Genomic DNA, 20948 nt, shown 5'->3' on the forward strand with positions numbered 1-20948 from the left:
CGTAAATCGGATAGCAACCGGGCGCGTTTCTCCGGAGTGGACAGCCCCCTCACATTCAGTGAGGTCAATTTATAACCTAAGGGTCCCTGGTGCTCACGGGAAGGCATGACAGCCAAAGCAACCCCACCCTGGCCCAGGGGAAAGGGAAGGAAATGGAAGAGAAAGAGGAAGAAAACAAAAAGGGGACAAAAAAAAGAACGGGCGGGGGAAAAAAAAGAGGAGAAGGAGCAGGAGAGAAAAAGGAGGGGGGAGGCACAGCAAGAAGAAAGAGAAAAGGGGAGGAAGATGGTAGGGAACAGAAGAGTGGCAAAAGATTACCAGGCCAGGACCCAGGAGCTGGGAAAGTAAGAGATAAAAGGACTCCGGAAGAGAAAGAGAATGTGAAAGAGAAGACCACTGACAAACAAAGACAATATGTCGGCATAATATCTAAATTTGGTCAAAATAAACCTAGCGCAACCAGCGCTACCTAGTATGGGGAAATGGAGTTTGACTCTGTGAGAGTGACAGGAGGCGTGTCCCACGGTCTCCAGCCACAAAACTAACATCCCACAGACTGGAACCTCGAGGTACTAAGCCGCCATGAACTAGTAGGCGAATATATGAAATAGCAACAAATGCCAGCAAAAGACAAGAAACATACTAAAGACAATAACTACATTAGCCACTACCGCCCACCCCCAATCCCCCTGCCCCACAGCAACCCTTCAAGAGAACCATGGGGACAAAAAAAAAACCCCACACATCCAAGAAAAGGGGAGAGTGACATTATTAACCTCATGTGAATAAAAGTAAATAATTAATATTGTTTAAATAACATATGCTAAAAAAATGTTTTTAAGTGACATTGTGAACAACTATGCGATGCACAAAAAATAAAATAAAAATTTCAATCCATGAAAATCCTCCTTTAAAACACTATGAAAGTGACTAAGTGCTTAAAAAGTGATAAGTACTGTAAACCATTACACAAAAATGTGTTTTTTAGTGAAACGCCCCAAACATAAATACGTGACAAAATACTGTGAGTGAAACACTTAAAAAAAAAACCAAAAAGGTGGGGAAGGGGGGTAAGCAAGTGCAGCAGAAAAATGTCAAAAACCAAACCCAAAAAGGGAATTCAGGGAGCCTCCAGGGGCCGTGGTAGGGTTCGTGAGAGGCAGAGGTATCTGTTGAACCCCCGTTGCATCACAGATCTGGACCGCCGTCTTCGCTGATGTTGGGACCTCGGAAAGGCCTGACCTGGGGTGGCTTGACTCCAGGAATTGGGCAACCAGTCAGGAATAGACACTCCAGGGTATCCAAGAAGGAGAAAAGATCCGATAGTTGCTCCGGCCAGCAGAGAGCTAAAGAGCTATAAGATGAAACGGCTGACCCCAGTGATAGGTGGCCCCTACATTGGGTATAATCTCCAGTAAGGGTTTCAACAAGGCCCTCATCCTCAGTGTCAGACGGGAGAGGTCTGGAAAAAGGCGCACCGTGGCTCCATCGAAGTCCAGTGGTCCCTTAGACCAGGCCCTCTGCATAATTTCTTCTTTAAGAGAGTAAAAATGAACACGAGCTAATACATCCCTTGGTTGATCAGAGTCAAAACTGTGGGGGCCTCGGACCCTATGAACCCGGTCAATTTCAATGGCCTCAGTAGGAGGCCTATCCAGGTGCTCGGAGGTGGGTAGAGGGTGGAACAAAGGAATGGTACTGGGAGGTGGGTAGAGGGTGGAACCAAGGAATGGTGCTCGTAGGTGGGTCGGGGATGGAACCAAGGAATGGTGCTCGTTGGTGGGTAGGGGGTGGAACTAAAGAATGGTGCTTGGAAGTGGGTAGGGTGTGGAACCAAGGAATGGTGCTTGGAAGTGGGTAGGGGGTGGAACCAAGGAATTATGCTCAGAAGTGGGTAGGGGGGGAACCAAGGAATGATGCTCAGAGGTGGGTAGGGGGTGGAACCAAGGAATAATGCTCAGAGGTGGGTAGGGGCAGAGAAATTGGGAGTTCCTGCACCTATTCTCTTTGCCCTTATAATGAGTATCCTATTTGCTTGTTGTGGCCTTCATGAGCTTAGCCATATGAGTTGTCATTGGAGGATGCGTGAGATCAACCAGGAAATAAAGACCAAACTGTTAATCCGAGCATGCAGCCTGCCTGGCCAGGAAAGGGGGGATGAGCGTGTGATGGTATTAGGCAGTAATATATTTCTCTCCCCCTTGGTGGGAGTGGAGATGACCCCATCTATTAGGATATACAGTACATACACACACAGCACAAGGCCGTGTTCACACTACGAGACGTTTCTCGGGGCTGAAGTCCCTCTGAGCTCCACAAGGTGGTGATCTCACTTCCACCCAGACAGGAAGTCTCTATAGAAGACAGGAAATGATGTCAGGTATAAATAGGAAGTTCCGGGTGAAAGGTGAGTAAGCAGGAAGTAGAGTGGAGACGTTGCTGGGAGAGGCACCAGAGGAGGTAATAAGATCTTATTTTCTATTTATACCCAGTAACCCCCCCCCCCCGTCATGTCCATCCTCTTCCTCCATAGTCACTGTGATGTCTTTTATCTCCAGCAGATGATGATACACACATATATAGTGTGAAAACCTAGATCAACCCCTTCAGGGTCAGAACATTTCTCCTCTTACATATATATTTTTATCCTGACCTGTCTAGACAGAAACCTGTATAGATCGAGTGACAGAACGAATGAGGATGAAGGCGGACCGGAGTCACATGACTGAGATGATACTAAACCTCACCCTGGAGATCATCTACCTGCTGACCGGAGAGGTGAGGGGGATTCTGGGAGGTCACATGACATCACTCTTATCTCTATTAATAAAACACAGACCTGACCTGAGAGGTGAGGAGGATTCTGGGAGGTCACATGACATCACTCTTATATCTATTAATAAAACACAGACCTGACCGGAGAGGTGAGGAGGATTTTGGGATTCTAACATGATATTCCTATTGGTTCTCCAAAACAGAGATTTCCTCTTCTGAAGTCAGGTGATCATATGACCATCACAGTGCCTCCATGTGACTCCCTAAAACCCGAGAGACACAACATGCAGAAGATTCTAGAAGTCACCAAGAAGATGATGGAGCTGCTGACAGGAGAGGTGAGCGGTGCTGGGAATTCTGGGAGATTATCCAGTAACAGACAAGGGATGTGTCTGGATGGTGACTGTATCATTGTGTGTGTCAGGTTCCTATAAGGTGTCAGGATGTCACTGTCTATTTCTCCATGGAGGAGTGGGAGTATTTAGAAGGACACAAGGATCTCTACAAGGACGTCATGATGGAGAATCAGCCACCCCTCACATCACCGGGTAAGAGGAGACTTTATTGTAAAGGAGAGAGCAGTACGGAGGGTCCACCTAGATCCCCCATCATCTGATAAACACATAGAAACAATGTATTCAGTCAGTGTGTGTCAGGGCTGGGCTCCTGCTACTTAACGAGCAGCTCTTTTCTTTCAGAGCTCAGAAGTTGCTTAGCTGTACCAGCCGCTCGTTACCACAGTGACTCACCTGGTTACCATTATCTGCCTCATTAGTCCCATTTTGCTATTTAAGTAGCTTAGCTCATTTCCTCCTTGCCCTTGGTCTATGCTCTCCAGCGTGTTCCTGTGTATGACTTGCCGTGGCTGACTTCTCTTCCGATACCTGTTCCTGATTTGTTTCGCCTGACTACGCTGACTTATGGTTTCCTGATCCTTGCTCCTCTGATTAGCTGTTCTGGCATCCAAACCCCGGCTTCTGTTTTTGACTATGTTCCTGAACTGTTATTTTTGCTATTTAATTAAAGGTGTGATTTTAACTGCACTTTCTGGTGAAGCACCCGATACCACTGCAGCCTCGTGCCTCCCCACTTACCCTTGAGGCTTTTGATGGGAGACATCTACAGCCTGCCCATGTGACCCATGAAACCACTCCGTTGACCATGGCTGTAGGGGCTCTTCACCATGAGATAATTCAAATTCCTAGTCATTTCCTTACCTCATTACCCAGTTGTCATTGGTTATCCTTGGTTACAGAGGCACAATCCCTCTTTTAATTGTTGTAATGCTGAGGTTTTGTCATGGTCCCCACAATGCACTAATACATCTTTTTAGAAAGTGATTAGGATCATGTGCACGTCTTCAGTCTATTGGCAGAAGAGTACCATGAATTCTGTGATGTCTTTGACAAAGGTCAGGCCGCTATTTTGGCACATCGGCCTCATGAATGCACAGTTGACCTTCAACCCCAGTGCAGCTCCAGTGCTGGAACATCCCGATCCCATGTTACCCATCATTCTTGAAGTTGATGCATCTGAGACTGGAGTAGGCGTTTTCCTGTCTCAACCGCCTACCCCTGAGAGTTCTATCCATCCTTGTGGCTACTTTTCTAAAAAAAATTGTCTCTAGCAGAATGAAATTCTGAAACTGGGGACAGAGAATTATTAGCCATATTTTTAACTCTTAAAGAAGGGAGGCATCTCATCAAGGGTACTACTGTGCTGGTCCTCATTTTGACCATAAGAATCTTTCATTCTTGTCTGAGGCTAGACGTTTATCTCCTGGAAAGGCTCAGTGGGACCTTTTTCTGTCAAGCTTCAATTACATAGTCTCATTCTTACCTGATACAAAGAATATAAGAGCAGATGCCTTATTGCCGCAGTTTTCCTCCTCTTCCAAAATGGAGTCTGTTCCCACTCCTGTGATACCTTCGGACTGCATTTTGGCTATTTTTTTCTAGTCTCACTTCACCTTTGGGTGAGAGAATGATGCCCTCTCAGATCCATTCTCCTCCTGGAAAACCTCATGACCGCTGCTTTGTCCCCGAGAATCTCCGCACCATTTTCCTCCAGACTTACCATTCACCTAAGGCAGCTGGGCACCCAGGAAAAAATCAACGGCGTATGGACATATTGTTAAGACATATGGCCTATGTCTCAACAATGCTGGTGGCCTAGTCGTGCTCATGAAACCAGCTTTGTAGCCGCTTGTCCTGTGTGTGCTCAGAATAAAACACCACGACACCTTCCAGTGAGCCTCCTTCAACCCATACGCAGTGCAGAGAGGCCTTGGATCCATTTATCTATTGATTTTATTATGGATTTACACAACTCCCATAGCAACACAGTTATTCTTATGGTGGTTGACCATTTTTCAAAATGTCACATTGCATTCCGCTAAAGAAGTTGCCTGTGTCTAAGGAACTGGCATCCATTTTCATTGGAGAGTTCTTTCAGTTACATGGGTTACCTAAAGTTATCATCTCGGACAGGGCCAGCCAGTTGGTGTCCAAGTTTTGGGGAGCCTTTTGTGCACAGTTGGGAGCTCCGCTTTCCTTTTCCTCTGCATATCACCCACAGTCCAATGGGGCCGCAGAATGGGCCGATCAAGCCTTGAAGCAGCTCTTACGTTGCAATATTTCTGACCACCATAACAACTGGTGGGACCTGTTACCTTGGGTGGAGTTTGCTCACAATAGCACCATCAATGCCGCCTCCTGATTATCTCAGTTTATGGTGAAATATGAGTTCCAGCCATCTATGTTGCCTGATACATCTGTTCCGCAAGGCATTTCTGCGTTAGAGCAACATCTTCAGGAACTTTGTTCCACTTAGGTGCAGGTCCAAGAATCTTTGCAACACTCCAGAGAGAGGTACAAACCATGCTGACCACCGACGCCTACCTGCATCCTTCTACTAAGTTGGGGAGAGGGTAAGGTTAACCCTGTGGCCTACACATTAGATCTTCCTTCCAACGTTCATATTTACAACGTATTCCATGTTTCCTTACGTGTTTTTGCTATACCACCTCAGTACTACACCTTCGCCCGCTTAAGGTTGACAACCATGTAGAATATGAGATTCAATCTTTCATTAACTCCCATAGGTTTAGTGGACACATACGCTATCCAGTTCAGAGGGGTTACGGTCCAGGGGAACGCTCTTGGGTCTAATCCTTGGACATAAATGCTCCTGCCCTGTTCCAGGCTTTCCATATACATTTTCCCCTCAAGTCTTGTGCTCCCCCAAGGGGGAGGGATTGTTGGGGAAGAGGGTACTGTCAGGGTTGGACTCCTGATAGTTAGCGAGCTGCTCTTTTCTCTCAGTGTTTAGAAGCTGCTTAGCTGTCGGGTAACTACCAGCCGCTTGTTACCACAATGACTCACCTGGTTACCATTTCCTGCCTCATTAGTCCAGCCTTCAGCCAGCCCCTTTTTTGCTTTTACATAGTTACATAGTAGGTGAGGTTGAAAATAGACAATAGTCCATCCAGTTCAACCTGTGTAGGTGTGTGTGGCTGTAATCATCTCACATACCCCTGAATGTTCTGATCCTTGAGATGCACGTCTAATAGTCTTTTGAAAGCCACCATACTACCCACAGAAACCACCTCTTGTGGTAGAGAATTCCACAATCTTGTAGCCCTAACAGTAAAGAACCCCCCACGTTGCCTGAGGTTAAAACGCTTCTCCTCTAATCGCATTGTATGCCCCCGAGTCCTCATGCAATCCCTTCGACTAAACAGCTTTTTTTCTAAGCTGAGATCCCCATTGAGATATTTAAAAATTGCTATCATGTTCCCCCTCAGGCGTCTCTTCTCCAGGGAGAATAAATCAAGTGATTGTAGACGCTCTTCATAATCAAGGTCCTCCAATCCCCTAATTAGTTTAGTTGCCCTTCTCTGGACTTTCTCCAGCTCCAACACATCCCTTCTGAGGACTGGCGATCAGAACTGGACAGAATACTCCAGATGCGGTCGGACCAGAGTTTTATAAAGTGGAAGGATTATAGTCTTATCTCTGGAATACATCCCTTTCTTTATGCATGCTAATATTCTGCTGGCTTTGGCAGCTGCCGCTTGACATTGCATGCTGTTGCCTAGTCTATCATCAACCAAGACTCCCAGACCTTTCTCCATTTTTGATTCCCCTCCTAACGTGTATTGTGCTTTTATGTTTCTAGTCCCCAAGTGCAAAACCTTACACTTCTCTATGTTAAACCTCATTTGCCAAGTCGTTGCCCACTCCGTTGTTTTGTCCAGGGCATTCTGTAGGATATCAGCTTCATGCTGTGCAGTTATTGCCCTGCCCAATTTTGTGTCATCTGCAAAAACTGCTACTGAAACTACTGACCCCGACCTCAATGCTGTTTATGAATAAATTGAACAAGGTTGGACCCAGGACTGAGCCTTGGGGGACCCCGCTTACTACCTCAGACCAGTCTGAGTATGCGCTGTTTATTACCACCCTTTGGACACGCCCTTTTAGCCAGTTCCGTATCCAAAAGCAAACCCTGCTGTCGATACCTGCAAACCTTATTTTATAAATTAAGTGCTTATGGGGAACTGTATCAAACGCCTTAGCGAAATCTAGGTACACCACATCCACTGGTCTGCCCCTATCTAGCTCACAGCTCACCTTCTCGTAGAATTCTAATAGATTGGTTTGACAAGAACGCCCATTTGTAAACCCGTGCTGGTTATTACTGATGATGCTGTTGTCTTTAGCAAACTCTACGATATAGTCCCTTATCATCCCCTCCAGAAGTTTACATACTATCGATGTCAAACTGACAGGCCTATAATTTCCCGGGACATGCCTCTGACCCTTTTTGAATATCGGAATCACATTAGCTTTCCTCCAATCTTCTGGTACATCTCCTGTCCTAATACTGTCCGCAAAGATCAGGAACAGTGGTCTAGATATAACCATACTGAGTTCCTTGAGTACTCTCGGATGTACGCCATCCGGGCCTGGTGATTTGTTTGTGTTAAGTTTATCCAGCCTTTCCCTGATTTCACCCTCTGTTAGCCATAGTGGCAAGTCCTGTGTATTACTACTAACCATACAGTCATGGTCAGTGTACCCCTCCTTTTCCTGCGTAAAGACTGACGAGAAAAAAGCATTCAGCACGGTTGCTTTTTCAGTGTCCTCTGTAACCATCCCCCCATCATCGTTAATTATATGTGCAATATGCTCTGCCCTAGTTTTTTGCTGTTGATATACTTAAAGAATTTCTTTGGGTTTCTTTTACTATCCTCCGCTATTTGTCTCTCAAAGTTGATTTTAGCCATCTTGATTTCGTGTTTACACTTCTTATTTGCCTCCTTGTATTGGTCGAAAGCCAATACTGTGCCCTCTGATTTATATTTCCTGAAGGCCATTTTTTTTCCCCTAATAAGGTTTTTAACGCTATGGTTTAGCCAGCCAGGTTTGGCCTTGTCTCTTCTAAATGTATTTCCCATAGGAATGCACTGCAAGATGCATTTGCTTAATATGTTCCTAAAGCATTCCCATTTTTCCTCTGTGGTCAGGGATCCCAGGGTTTGGTCCCAGTTTACCCTTTCCATCAAGGAGTATAATTTTGGAAAGTTTGCCCTTCTGAAGTTAAGGGTTCTTATGTTCCCCACTTGCTTTGTTCTATTGTTATTTACACTAAATGTGATCATCCTGTGATCGCTAGAGCCCAGGTTGTCCTGGACTCCTACCTGCGAGATTAGGTCTGGGTCATTAGTGATCAATAGATCCAGGATTGCGTTTTCTCTAGTAGGAGAATCCACCAGCTGTGACATGTAATTATCCTGTAAGGTTTCCGTGAATAGACGGGCCTTATGTGAGTGTGTAGTCCCCTCTTCCCAGTCAATGTCGGGATAATTGAAGTCCCCCAATATGATGACTGATCCCAATTTTGCCACTTTACCCAAAAGTGCTAAAAATTCCAGCTCTACCTCCTCCCCTTGTTTAGGTGGCCTATAACAAACCCCCACAATTACTTTTCCCTTTACTCCTTCCCTAAGGAGTTCTACACACACGGATTCTAACTCCATACTCATCCCTTCCGTAATGTCACTCCTCTCTATCACCCTTACATTGTTTTTGACATAGAGACATACCCCTCCCCCTCTTTTTCCTACCCTGTCCTTCCGGTACACCGAATACCCTTGGATATTTGCCAGCCAGTCATGTGAGGTGTCGAACCAAGTCTCTGTTATTCCCACAAGGTCTATGTCCTCCTCATGTACTAACATTTCCAACTCATCCATTTTATTAGCTAGGCTCCTGGCATTAGCATATACCCCTCTTAGTTTTACGGAAGTTAAACGTGATTGGTTATGTTTATTCCTGTTTGGTCTGTGGTTCTCCCGCACAGACCTACCGATTGACGTTGTGGACCTACTGTCGCTGCTGACCCTACAACTGCCTTCAGTCCTTTGCTCCCTCCTAACTGACTCTACTTCTGAGCCCTCCCCCCCGTCTCCTAGTTTAAATGCCCCTCCAACATGGTGGCCATCTTTCTCCCCAAAAGAGCTGTACCGTCCCCATTAAGGTGCAGCCCATCCTTACTAAAGAGCTGGTAGCCGACTGAGAAGTCAGCCCAGTTCTCCAGGAACCCAAACCCCTCCTTCCTACACCAATTCCTCAGCCACTTGTTAAGTTCCCTAATCTCCTTCTGCCTCTCCTGTGTGGCTCGAGGTACAGGCAGTATTTCAGAGAAAACCACCTTGGAGGTCCTTTTCCTCAATCTATTACCTAAGTCCCTGAAATCGTTCTTTAGGATCCTCCACCTACCTTTAACTTTGTCATTAGTGCCCACATGCACCATGACCGCTGGGTCATCCCCAGCCCCGCACAATTATCTGTCTGCCAGATCTGCGATGTGCCGAACGCGGGCGCCCGGTAAACAACATACTGTTCGGTTCACGAGATCTTTTTTACAGATTGCCCTCTCTGTCCTCTTGATGATTGAGTCCCCAACTACCACAACCTTTCTAACCTTTCCTGATTTATGGCCCCCCTTCTTCCTGGAGCCGTCCCTCCCCTGGCAGCTGGGGGAGGGCGCATGCTCCAGCACTGCCAGCCCTGAGTTGATATCCCCCTCAACCCGCAACTCGGCAAATATGTTAGGGTGTACCAACTCAGGACTGGCCTCCCTGACTCTCCTCCCACTAACATTCCTAACAGTCACCCAGCTGTGTACCTCTGATGCTTGCGTCTCCTCTATTCCTCCCTTCTCTATGCTGGCCCCTGCCAGCGCCTGATGGGTAATGTCCAAGCTCCTTTCCAGGTTGTTGATGCCACACAGTCTTGTCACTGTGTTCTCTAGATCCACGATGTGGGCTTCCAGAGCAACAAGTCGCTCACATCTTGCACAGCAGTATTCGTCCTCGATTGGTTCATCAAGAAACTCATACATGCCGCAAGAAGTGCACTGAGTGGCATCCCCAATCCTGTCGGACATTATTACCCACTACTCTATGGGGATATATTAACGAACTGCTCTTCCTAACCTACACTACCTCTATCTCCCCTGGTACTAAACCTGGGGTACCCACCAGTCGCTAATATACTAACCAGTCACTAAGATACTCACCAGTTGCAAGGATACTCACCAGTCGCAAGGATACTCACCAGTCGCAAGGATACTCACCAATCGCAAGGATACTCACCAGTCGCAAGGATACTCACCAGTCGCAAGCTACTTCACCAGTCGCAAGGATACTTACCAGTCGCAAGCTACTTCACCAGTCGCAAGGATACTCACCAGCCGCAAGGATACTCACCAGTCGCAAAGATACTTACCAGTCGCAAGCTACTTCACCAGTCGCAAAGATACTCACCAGTCGCAAAGATACTCACCAGACGCAAAGATACTCACCAGTCGCAAGCTACTTTACCAGTCGCAAAGATACTCACCAGTCGCAAGGATCCTCACCAGTCGCAAGGATACTCACCAGTCACAAGGATACTCACCAGTCGCAAAGATACTCACCAGTCGCAAGCTACTTCACCAGTCGCAAAGATACTCACCAGTCGCAAGGATACTCACCAGTCGCAAGGATACTCACCAGTCGCAAGCTACTTCACCAGTCGCAAGGATACTTACCAGTCGCAAGCTACTTCACCAGTCGCAAGCTACTTCACCAGTCGCAAAGAAACTCACCAGTCGCAAGGATACTCACCAGTCACAAGGATACTCACCAGTCGCAAGGATACTCACCAGTCGCAAGGATACTCACCAGTCGCAAGCTACTTCACCAGTCGCAAAGATACTCACCAGTCGCAAAGCTACTACACCAGTCGCAAGCCAGTCGCAAGGATACACACCAGTCGCAAGATACTCACCAGTCGCAAGATACTCACCAGTCGCAAGGATACACACCAGTCGCAAGATACTCACCAGTCGCAAGATACTCGCCAGTCGCAAGGATACTTACCAGACTTCCCAGGTACTCAGTCGCAGAGACAGTCACACAGTAATCAGTCGCAGCACAGTCAAACAGCTATTGATTTCTCACAGAGCTCAGTCACACAGCTTTCTCCCTGTTTGCAGCTGCTGCCTTACTCACAGCTGCTGCCACACACACACACTGGGACGGATGTCTCCTCCTCCTCACTGAGCACGGACGGTCCTCCTCCTCTGCTTCCAGGCACTAAGGAAGGCGGTTTCCGACCTCCACCGCCGCTCTCTGCCTCGGTCCCTGCACCCGGTATCCCGGTGCGGTTATTCACGTCCCTGCTGCTGCCGCTCCCTCTGTCCTTCTAGCGGCTCCACCGCCGCTCAGTTGCCGGTCCCTGCACGGTGCACCCGCACCCCTTGTGCGGCTTCCCACGCACGTGTCCCCACAGCTCCTCTTCCTCCTCGTGAGTTACCAGTCCCTGCACGGTGCACCCGCACCCCTTGCGCGGCTTCCCACGCACGTGTCACCCGCAGCTCCTCTTCCTCCTCCACAACTTCCGGTTTCTCTCCTTTTGGTCAGTTTTTGAAGCAGCTGAGCTCATTTCCCTTTCTTGCCCTTGCTTGGTCTATGATCTCCAGTGTGTTCCTGTGTGTTACTTGCCCTGACTGACTTCTCTTCATATTCCTGTTCCTGATTTTTGCTTCCGACTATGCTGACATCTGGTTTCTTGACCCCGGCTCCTCCGATTACCTGCTCTGGCATCCAAATCCCGGCTTCTGTTTTTGACTGCATTCCTGAACTGTTATTTTTTTCTTTTTCATTAAAGGTGTGATTTTTTTTTTTTTTAACTGTACTTTCTGTCTTCACCTGGTTTATGGTCCCCGACAGTGTGTGTGTTTCCTACAGATGGTTACAGTAATGGGAACCCACCAGAGAGATGTCCCCGTCCTCTGTATTCCCGGGATTCCACACAGGAAGGTCACACCATCCCTCAACATCATCAGGTAGATGAGGAACAATCACTGATAGTATCATTAGGATCTGTACATTATCTGCATTGTTACCATTGATGTCATTTTTATCATATATTCAGAGTGGAAACCTGAGAGATTCTAAAGTTGAGGTTAAAGACAAAATAATAGAGGAGGATGATGAGGATGGGGTCATAGAGGAAGTACACAAAGATCTGTACCAGGACACCATGGTGGAGTCATCCAGCTACAGAAACCCAACAGAGAGATGTCCTCTGTATTCCGGGGATTCCACACAGGAAGATCACACCATCCCTCAATGCTACAAGGTTGGTGGGATGGAGTATCTAGAAAATGGACTTGTGGAGGGGATGTTTGTGTTTTTTATGTAAGCTTATATCTTCCAGATGATATTCTCTCTAATTTTCTTGGTTTAGAGTGGAGATCTAATCGATATAGAATTTGAGGTTAAAGCAGAAGAAGAAGAAGAGACGTATGTGAGGGAAGATCAGCAGTCTATGGAGGAGGATGGAATAACGGGGACATTTATAGAGGAGGACACTCCTACAGAGATCAGCACAGGTGGGTCATTAACACTAAATACATTCCTCCACCCATACTGCTCACTGATTGGTCCAGAGTAGGGGGGGGACTGGGTGATATCAGCCTGTAATCCCCTGGTCACTTTCCTGAGCTGTGTTCCCCGTCCTGTATTCCTGTATTTCTCTCAGATAATCTTCCTTCTCTGTGCTGCAGACATAATTTATGTCTCTAGACTGGATTTATGGAGATTCTGGGGTTCAGCTGGCAGTAAAATGTTGATGTTCACCATAGACGTTGCTCAGCCTAGACCCCTGGGCTATGAACCCTGGGTCTTCTGCCCCATGCCCAGGTCTAGCAAGATCTCTGACAGAACAATTCTCCCAGGGTTATTTGCTCTGTTATTTGCTGGCTGTGCCTGGTGGAGGGATATGTCTGTATAGTCTCACACACAAGTCACTGAGTTCCTTTGATTTTTTTTTTTTTGAGCCGTGTATATTCTATCTATACAATGCACACACTGTTACACACAAACACACAAAAACTTGAAGAATAGGCATGAAAAGACACGCACACTGGTGAACAGTCGCAAACAGTTTTACAATCCACAGTAAACATGAATGAGCCACAAATCCACCCTTCTCGTGTCACGGAGAATAAGCTGACAGTGCGCCACTCTGCAATTCCAGGTGTACTCTCACCTCTTCAGATGGACCCCATTGCTCCATACCAAGAGGACACACCCAGCATGAAATCACACACCTTCAGGTACATGTAGGCGGAGCCTCCTCTTTAGGTAGCTAGCTCCTGTTACTAGAGATAAAGAGACTCCATAGTGCTCACTGTTATATTTATTACATGGATAAGAAAAGTAATATAAATAGAAGAAAAATTTCCGCGCTAGATGTGACAGAAAACCAAATGATTAAGAACAATAGTGAGCAGCTGGCACAAAATCAACTAACAGTGATTCAAAAAATACAATAAAAACCAAAAAGTGCAGCGCTGAAATCAGTATACAATTATATAGCTGAAAAGCTCATATAAAGAAAACAAAAAAGGAGAGGGGATAATGTCCAAATGAATAGTCCCAATATTAAGTGCAGAGATGTGAATCCACGTGCAAAATAACTTTCTTCCAGTGACACCAGGGAAAAGTGTAGGAAGGGGACACCCTTGTGCTCAGGTATAACAAGCAGCTTACCGAAATTCCGTGGCTGCTCAATTTAATGAGACAGCCTCTCCCAGCTAGTAGTAAACCAGTAGGTCAACCGATATCAAGCTCAGGTGCTTCGAAAGACTCCAAAAGCCGAAAGCCGTTTCCGGTGTGTTGTTAAACCGATCACATTAATATGTGGCACACTTGGAACTTCTCATATACTCCATTGAACGTAAAGCCATATGTAGAAAGAAACAGAGGCCCATAGCGTAATCCCGTAAACCAATAGGTAAATTTATTAAAAAAACTACTTACAATTTAAAAGACAAAAACAGGCATGTAGTATGTGCCGGTCATGGATCTAACCGCGGCGTCCCGCAAGTCTCCAGATCAGCATATGGATAAACAGCCGGCTTCGTTGGGGGGCGTGTGGACGTTTATGTCTGGGATAAGAAAAGCACTCACAAGGTTAAAAAAGCAATCCAGCATTGAATACACACAATCACTGCAGATTCCCCAAGCATCAGTTGATGATGTCCTCAAACCACTCCCATCTGATGCGTTGCATCCTGATTGTACTTCCCCAGAGATATATATGGTCTTCAGGATCAATCCAGTCTTCATCTAGGTTGTTCTCCCCCCATCCTCACTCTCTGACCTCTGGTGGGGCTCAGCCCCGCTGTTATTCATGACTAAATCATGGACTAAATAAGGAAGTGCGGGACTTCTTGTGTTGGGAAGATGGTAATGAGTGATAGAGGGGGAGGGGACTATAATCCCCTCATCACTGTCACTCCTATAAAAGACAGTTCCCGTTGTTTCCTCACTCTCTGACTAAGGTCCATGAATAAAGAAATTAACTGGTAGGAGATCAGAGGAACCATTTACTAGTTACCTTGAGGATGGAATTGTAAGATCCTCAGAGACAAAGCTGTGTGATGTGGGCGGAGTCCTGGTTTAGGGGAACCAATCTGCGGATGTCAAGTAATAATCTTTGTCTTTCTATTTTAGTAGATGGACGGGAGATGAGGAAAACCTCAGAGGATTGTCTCACTTTGTCTCCAGACTGTAAAGTAGAAGATGAGGACATCACACAGTATAGTCCAGGAGAAAACCCGGCTACCTCAAATGTCCATCCGGCACCACACAGTGTAGATGGACCATCGTATTCCTCTTATCCTGAGGAACCTCAGACTGTGAGGGACAGTGCCGGACCATCGTATTCCTCTTATCCTAAGGAACCTCAGACTGTGAGGGACGGTGCCATACCATCGTATTCCTCTTATCCTGAGGAACCTCAGACTGTGAGGGACAGTGCCGGACCATCATATTCCTCTTATCCTGAGGAACCTCAGACTGTGAGGGACGGTGCCGTACCATCGTATTCCTCTTATCCTGAGGAACCTCAGACTGTGAGGGACGGTGCCGTCCTGACAACAGATAAGAGGTTCTCCTGTTCTGAGTGCGGGAAGAGATTCCGTTTGAAAGGCAGTCTTAATGTGCATAAAAGATCTCACACCAGTGAGAAGCCGTATTCTTGTCCTCAGTGTGGGAAATGTTTTTCATTCAAGTCTGCTCTTTCCACACATCAGAGATCGCACACTGGTGAGAAGCCGTATTCCTGTCCTGAGTGCGGGAAATGTTTTTCACGGAAGTTCACTCTTTCCACACATCAGAGATTGCACACTGGTGAGAAGCCGTATTCCTGTCCTGAGTGTGGGAAATGTTTTTCGGACAACTCCCATCTTTACACACATCAGAGATCGCACACTGGTGAGAGGCCGTATTCCTGTCCTGAGTGTGGGAAATGTTTTACACAGACATCCGCTCTTTCCAAACATCAGAGGTTGCACACTGGGGAGAAGCCGTATTCCTGTCCTGAGTGCGGGAAATGTTTTTCAGAGAAGTCCACTCTTTCCAAGCATCAGAGATCTCACACGGGTGAGAAGTCGTATTCCTGTCCTGCGTGCGGGAAATGTTTTACACAGAAGTCCAATCTTTACAGACATCAGAGATCTCACACGGGTGAGAAGCCGTATTCCTGTGCAGAGTGCGGGAAATGTTTTACACAGAAGTCTCATCTTTTAAAACATCAGAGATCACACACTGGTGAGAAACCGTATTCCTGTCCTGAGTGTGGGAAATGTTTTTCATGCAAGTTCACTCTTTCCACACATCAGAGATTGCACACAGGTGGGAAGCCGTATTCCTGTCCTGAGTGTGGGAAATGTTTTTCATGCAAGTCCACTCTTTCCACACATCAGAAATTTCACACAGGTGAGAAGCCGTATTCCTGTCCTGAGTGCGGCAAATGTTTTGCACAGAAGTCCAGTCTTTCCACACATCAGAGATTGCACACAGGGGAGAAACCGTATTCCTGTCCTGAGTGAGGGAATTGTTCCTCACTGAAGTCCTGTCTTCCTGTACATCAGGGGTCCCACACAACCCTGGAGGTGTATTAGTGCCTTGAGTGCGGGAAATGTCTTCTATATGAATGTTGGTGGACATGTGGGGAAGAAGCACACCCTGATATACACCTCAGATATACTCCATGGCTGATCTTCATCATGTAAGAAACACTTCATAAGGAGATCAGAGTTCACCAAAGACATGGATGAAGTGTTGTCCCGTGTTGGCCATTGTTAGCAGGAGAAAAATAAAAATGGAGTCCTTACCTTTCATTGGCTGAGTACATTTTGTGCGGGAAGATTTCACAAACACTTACAGATCTGGTTGTTATAAATGTGTTGATGAAATGTGACCCGCATTCCCCCAGTCATGGCGAATTGGGATTTCCTATAATGGTCAGTTCCATCTAGTGGCTATAATGTGCTTTCCTGACAAATGTCCATGGCAGCATACGTTTCGGTAGCCCTGCCCTCGTTCCTCCACCTTAAGACCCCACCCCCATAAATGTTCAGGATAAGCCAATGGCTGCGTTTCTTTTTTGTCCTCCTCACTTATAGGACCATTTTTGTATGAAGTTTTCCTACCTATTGGAAGTATTGGTGGGCGGATCTGGTGCTGGGCAGCTGTGCAGGATGTCAGGAGCTTCCTTTGGTATCCAGAAGTCTTCCAGGATGTCCCGAGTAGTCATTGAGTCCCCAGCTATCAGCGGGGTGGTGTAATGGAACACATATGTAGAGGATCCATGCCTAGAGAGTGGGCCCTGCCATCGTCGGCCATTTGCATTGGCTGGGAGCCCAGCTGTTAGCGGGTGGCTATTAAGTGTTAGACACGTGAAATTCGTTTCGGTTCAAATAAAAATTCCGACAAATATTTGGTTATTCGTAGATTCAGATGTATCCAAATCTCCAAATGAAATTGTAATGAATTTAGTTGAAATCTGTTAAAAATTTTTTAGTTTATTCATTTTCTAACGAATTCCAACTTTTCAGAACGATTAGAATTCGGATCAGTCAGAAAAACGATCGACCAATGCAAATTCTGTCTGAAGAAATAGCTGGTTGTTAAGCAGCAAGCAGGGAAGCCGGCCGCCCGCATCCTTACCAACCATGACTCATCAGCTATCAGCGGGCTTCCCCACTGACAGATGAATGGAAAGAAAAGAATGCCAGCAATAGAAAAAAACAGCGTGGCCCCCCTCCCCCAGTCCATACCAGGCCCTTCGGGGGGCCAAAATGTAAATAAAAAAAAAACCAGCATGGCTTCTCCCCTAAAATCCATACCAGACTCTTTATCCCGGCATGCAGCCGGCAGGTCAGGAAAGTGGGAGGGACGAGTGAGGGCCCCCTCTCCTTAACAATATCAAGCCACATGCCCTCAACATAGGTGGGTGGGTGCTTTGGGGAAGCTCTGTCCCCCCCCACCCCACCCCAAAGCTCATTGTCACCATGTTGATGGGGACAAGGGCCTCTTCCCCACAACCGGGGCCTGTGCTCGTGGGGGTCTGCAGGCAGGGGGCTTGTCATAATCTGAAAGCCCCTTTTACCAAGGGTGCCCCCAGATCCCGCCCCCCATGTGAAATCGAGTATCTGGAACATATTACCCGTACGTTTTCACCAAAAAAGTGTCAAGAAGTAATAAAAACACACACACAATTTTTGAAAAATCCTTTATTAAAAAATAACTACTGCAGGCTCCTCCTCCATTTGACATTTCTTACATAGGTAAGGGGCGCTAAGTATATCCAAGATATACTGTATACCTAACCTACAGGTAGGCTGAAACCTACATTATTAAAGATAAGAGTACACTAACTATGAGTCGTAAACAAGATGGGCTTTGATCATATACCTAGGTGACCCCTATAGAGAGAGACACCCACATATTATGGGAGTATAAACTCCATCCGGTGTATACCAACCTGCTATCCTCATAAGATGATTATCCTTCCTCCTTTCTGTATGAATAGATATAGAATAGAGAATGTAAATACTCCTCGCACTACTACACATATATATTTTATCTTGTACCTAGGATCACCAGGACCGATACCTATATTTACAACACATTTTGGTCTGATTTTTCCCCCCTGTGTCTGCCCCAGGTCGGGTTAATTGTTTGGGGGTTGGAAGGAAGGACATGTGCTAGTAAGCCATGTTTGTATTTATTATGTATTTATGTACATAAATACAGATTATGTTCTATGTTTATGAAACACTAATATCGAGTCTGTTTATAAGAGAAAACTGTTTGTACATCTTCATAGTCCTGAAGAAGCCTTGTGTGAAACGTGTTGACCAGTGAACAGACAAGATATCTATACCTAGATGAACCTTATGATATATACCAACTTATCCTTATATATGTATGATGGACATGAGTGAAATTAGGAGGAGACATTGATCTCCTGTGTACGAGCTGAGCTCAGTTTGGGGCCAGTTTCCTCATTTATTGAGATCTGGTTTTAGATAAATCAATAAATGCTATTTTAGGATAAATCCATGTAGTGGTTATCTGTCTCATGCTGTGCCCTTAAAGTCCACACATGTGACAGTGGTTCCTTGTGAACATCTGTAGTTTCGCATTTTTTTGGATAAGAGAAGGGATTTTGTAGGATACTCCAAATAACTATTCACAGGTGAGGACAACTCTCTCAATAGAACTGTATCGCAGATCATCTGCAGGACCATATAGCACCTGTATGGGATGAACAAGTCCCCTTGTAGCTGAAGGAACTCAATGAACCTTGCCTCTTCAAGACCCTAACCAGTGTCTCCTTTAGCTTGCACCCAGTAACTGACTTCAAGCACCCAGAGGAGGATCTAACAGCACAAGTCCCAAGGATCCCCTGTGGGGGGGTCTATACTCACAAGGCTCTTGGAGCACACACAGCAGCCTTCCTCAGTAGTACCAGACAGGATCCGCAGATGTCCTCCCTCAGTCAGCCCTCGTAAGAACCAATGGGGTTGCAACTTCAATGTTTTTGGCCCTCAGGTCGCCCACCCGAGGCTGCCTGGCAGCCTCTGCAAGGGAGAGGCAGCACCCCCCTCCCCACTTAGACCTCTCTCCCTAGAGGTAGACTGGACTGGACTACGAGCCCATGTGCTCTTCAGATGTAAATGCAGGTACCCAGCTTACCTTGGGGCACATCCCCTTCTAATTGCCCAGGGCTGTACAGACATCCATGCTCTCATCTGCCAGACTTCCATCCACCTGTCCAGTATACTCCATAGCTATTGGATCAGTATGAATCATCAAGACAGCATGAGCTGTGTCCCTGTTAGGCAGAGAAACCAAAAACTATATCCACTCATTCTAGCACCTATCTACGAGGACTCTACATCTGTATGGCAGGGTCTGTTTGATTATTCACCTGCTGGGATGGTGCTCTGATGTTAGAAGCTGCAGTGTCAGCATTCCTTTAGCAGTAATTAACCCCTTACAGGTTTTTCTCAACCAGCAAACAAACAACTGTTACACTGTCTTTTTTGACAGCTTGGGAGACTTTAGCAGCCGTAGTTTGAATTGCAATTTTTTTTTAAATAAATTACTACATAGCTCGAGTAGCAATTATATATGGTATAATATTTTTTTTCTTAACAATATGGAGTTCTCCCTTGCACCGCGTCTGTTTATCATGGATTTATTTCTTACTGTGACAGGTCTTTGTGCCACTGCAGCCTAATCCCTCTATGCTGTGGCTGCTCTATGCAGGTTATAGCTGGAGAGGGGCAGCATCTTCCTTACTGATACTGTTCCTGGATTGTCAGCCCTTCTGCAGGCCTCATAAAGCTGGTGTATGGGAAGCTGACTAATGGATACTTTGGGCCGAATTTATTAAACCTCCAGCTTAAGACTGCTTTGGCTTGTTTATTTCTCTCCGCATTCCAATCAATTATCTCCCGCAGTGGCGAATTGGACAGCGTGACAGCAACAATGAATTCCGCCGTCAGCGGCGTTAAGCTACGCTGAATGGCGATTGCGGCTTCTTAAATTCTCATACTTATGTCTATGTGCACAGAGTAGTCTCACATAGCACTGTGGTCTAGTGGGTTTGTGTACATATCCTCTAATCAATGCATCTCCCTCTGCCGTAGGTTTGAGGCTGACCATCTCCACCTAACTTTTTTTGTGTAGAATTTTTGTTTGTTTAAAAACTTTAACGGATTGGATCATTTATATTGCTACAAAATGTACATCACGTACATACACTGTGATGCGCTTGCAAACTTACATTATGTTCAGCGATTTCATAATCTCATTTGTGTGTCGATTCGAACTCATGCTTGCATGGTGCAGAGCAAAGTATTCTAACCACTAGACCACTTCAGGTCCACATTAAAAACTTACACTTTTTCTATGGTCTTCTTCCTAGATTCCCTACAATGTTCAGTACTTTAGCTATATGTGCATTTTAGCCTTAACACACTCCTTTCTTTTCACCAAACAGCTCTATTCTGCAGAATAGCCAAGTGCTTTGCAACTTAACTACAGTTAACAACGTCATGCAGCGTCATGGTTTCAAATCTCACAATCACTACGCTTCGATCTCTTTTCACTATCATTTTTCTTTGCTTTTTGTTTGTATATTTTGTTTTTGGGGGGGTCTACATAAATATACAGAGCACTAATGGAACAAACACAATTTTAACTGTATGAGTGTGATCCTAGTTTTCTGGAGCTGCAATTGTTGACACATTTA

General features: G+C 45.9%; 1 protein-coding gene across 1 annotated transcript in view; it reads left to right on the forward strand.

The window, feature by feature from the left end:
• LOC309550239 (uncharacterized protein) overlaps window positions 1-20948 on the forward strand; it is a gene marked incomplete at both ends in the record, with an annotated part of 1760330 nt that overhangs the window by 431746 nt on the left and 1307636 nt on the right. The window contains 1 exon segment of the mRNA XM_082250650.1: window positions 15304-15959. Coding sequence (XP_082106776.1) covers window positions 15304-15959 — 656 coding nt within the window.

Source organism: Pelophylax lessonae, assembly GCF_965119305.1.
Source record: "Pelophylax lessonae genome assembly, chromosome: 3".
Taxonomy (NCBI): Eukaryota; Metazoa; Chordata; class Amphibia; order Anura; family Ranidae; genus Pelophylax; species Pelophylax lessonae.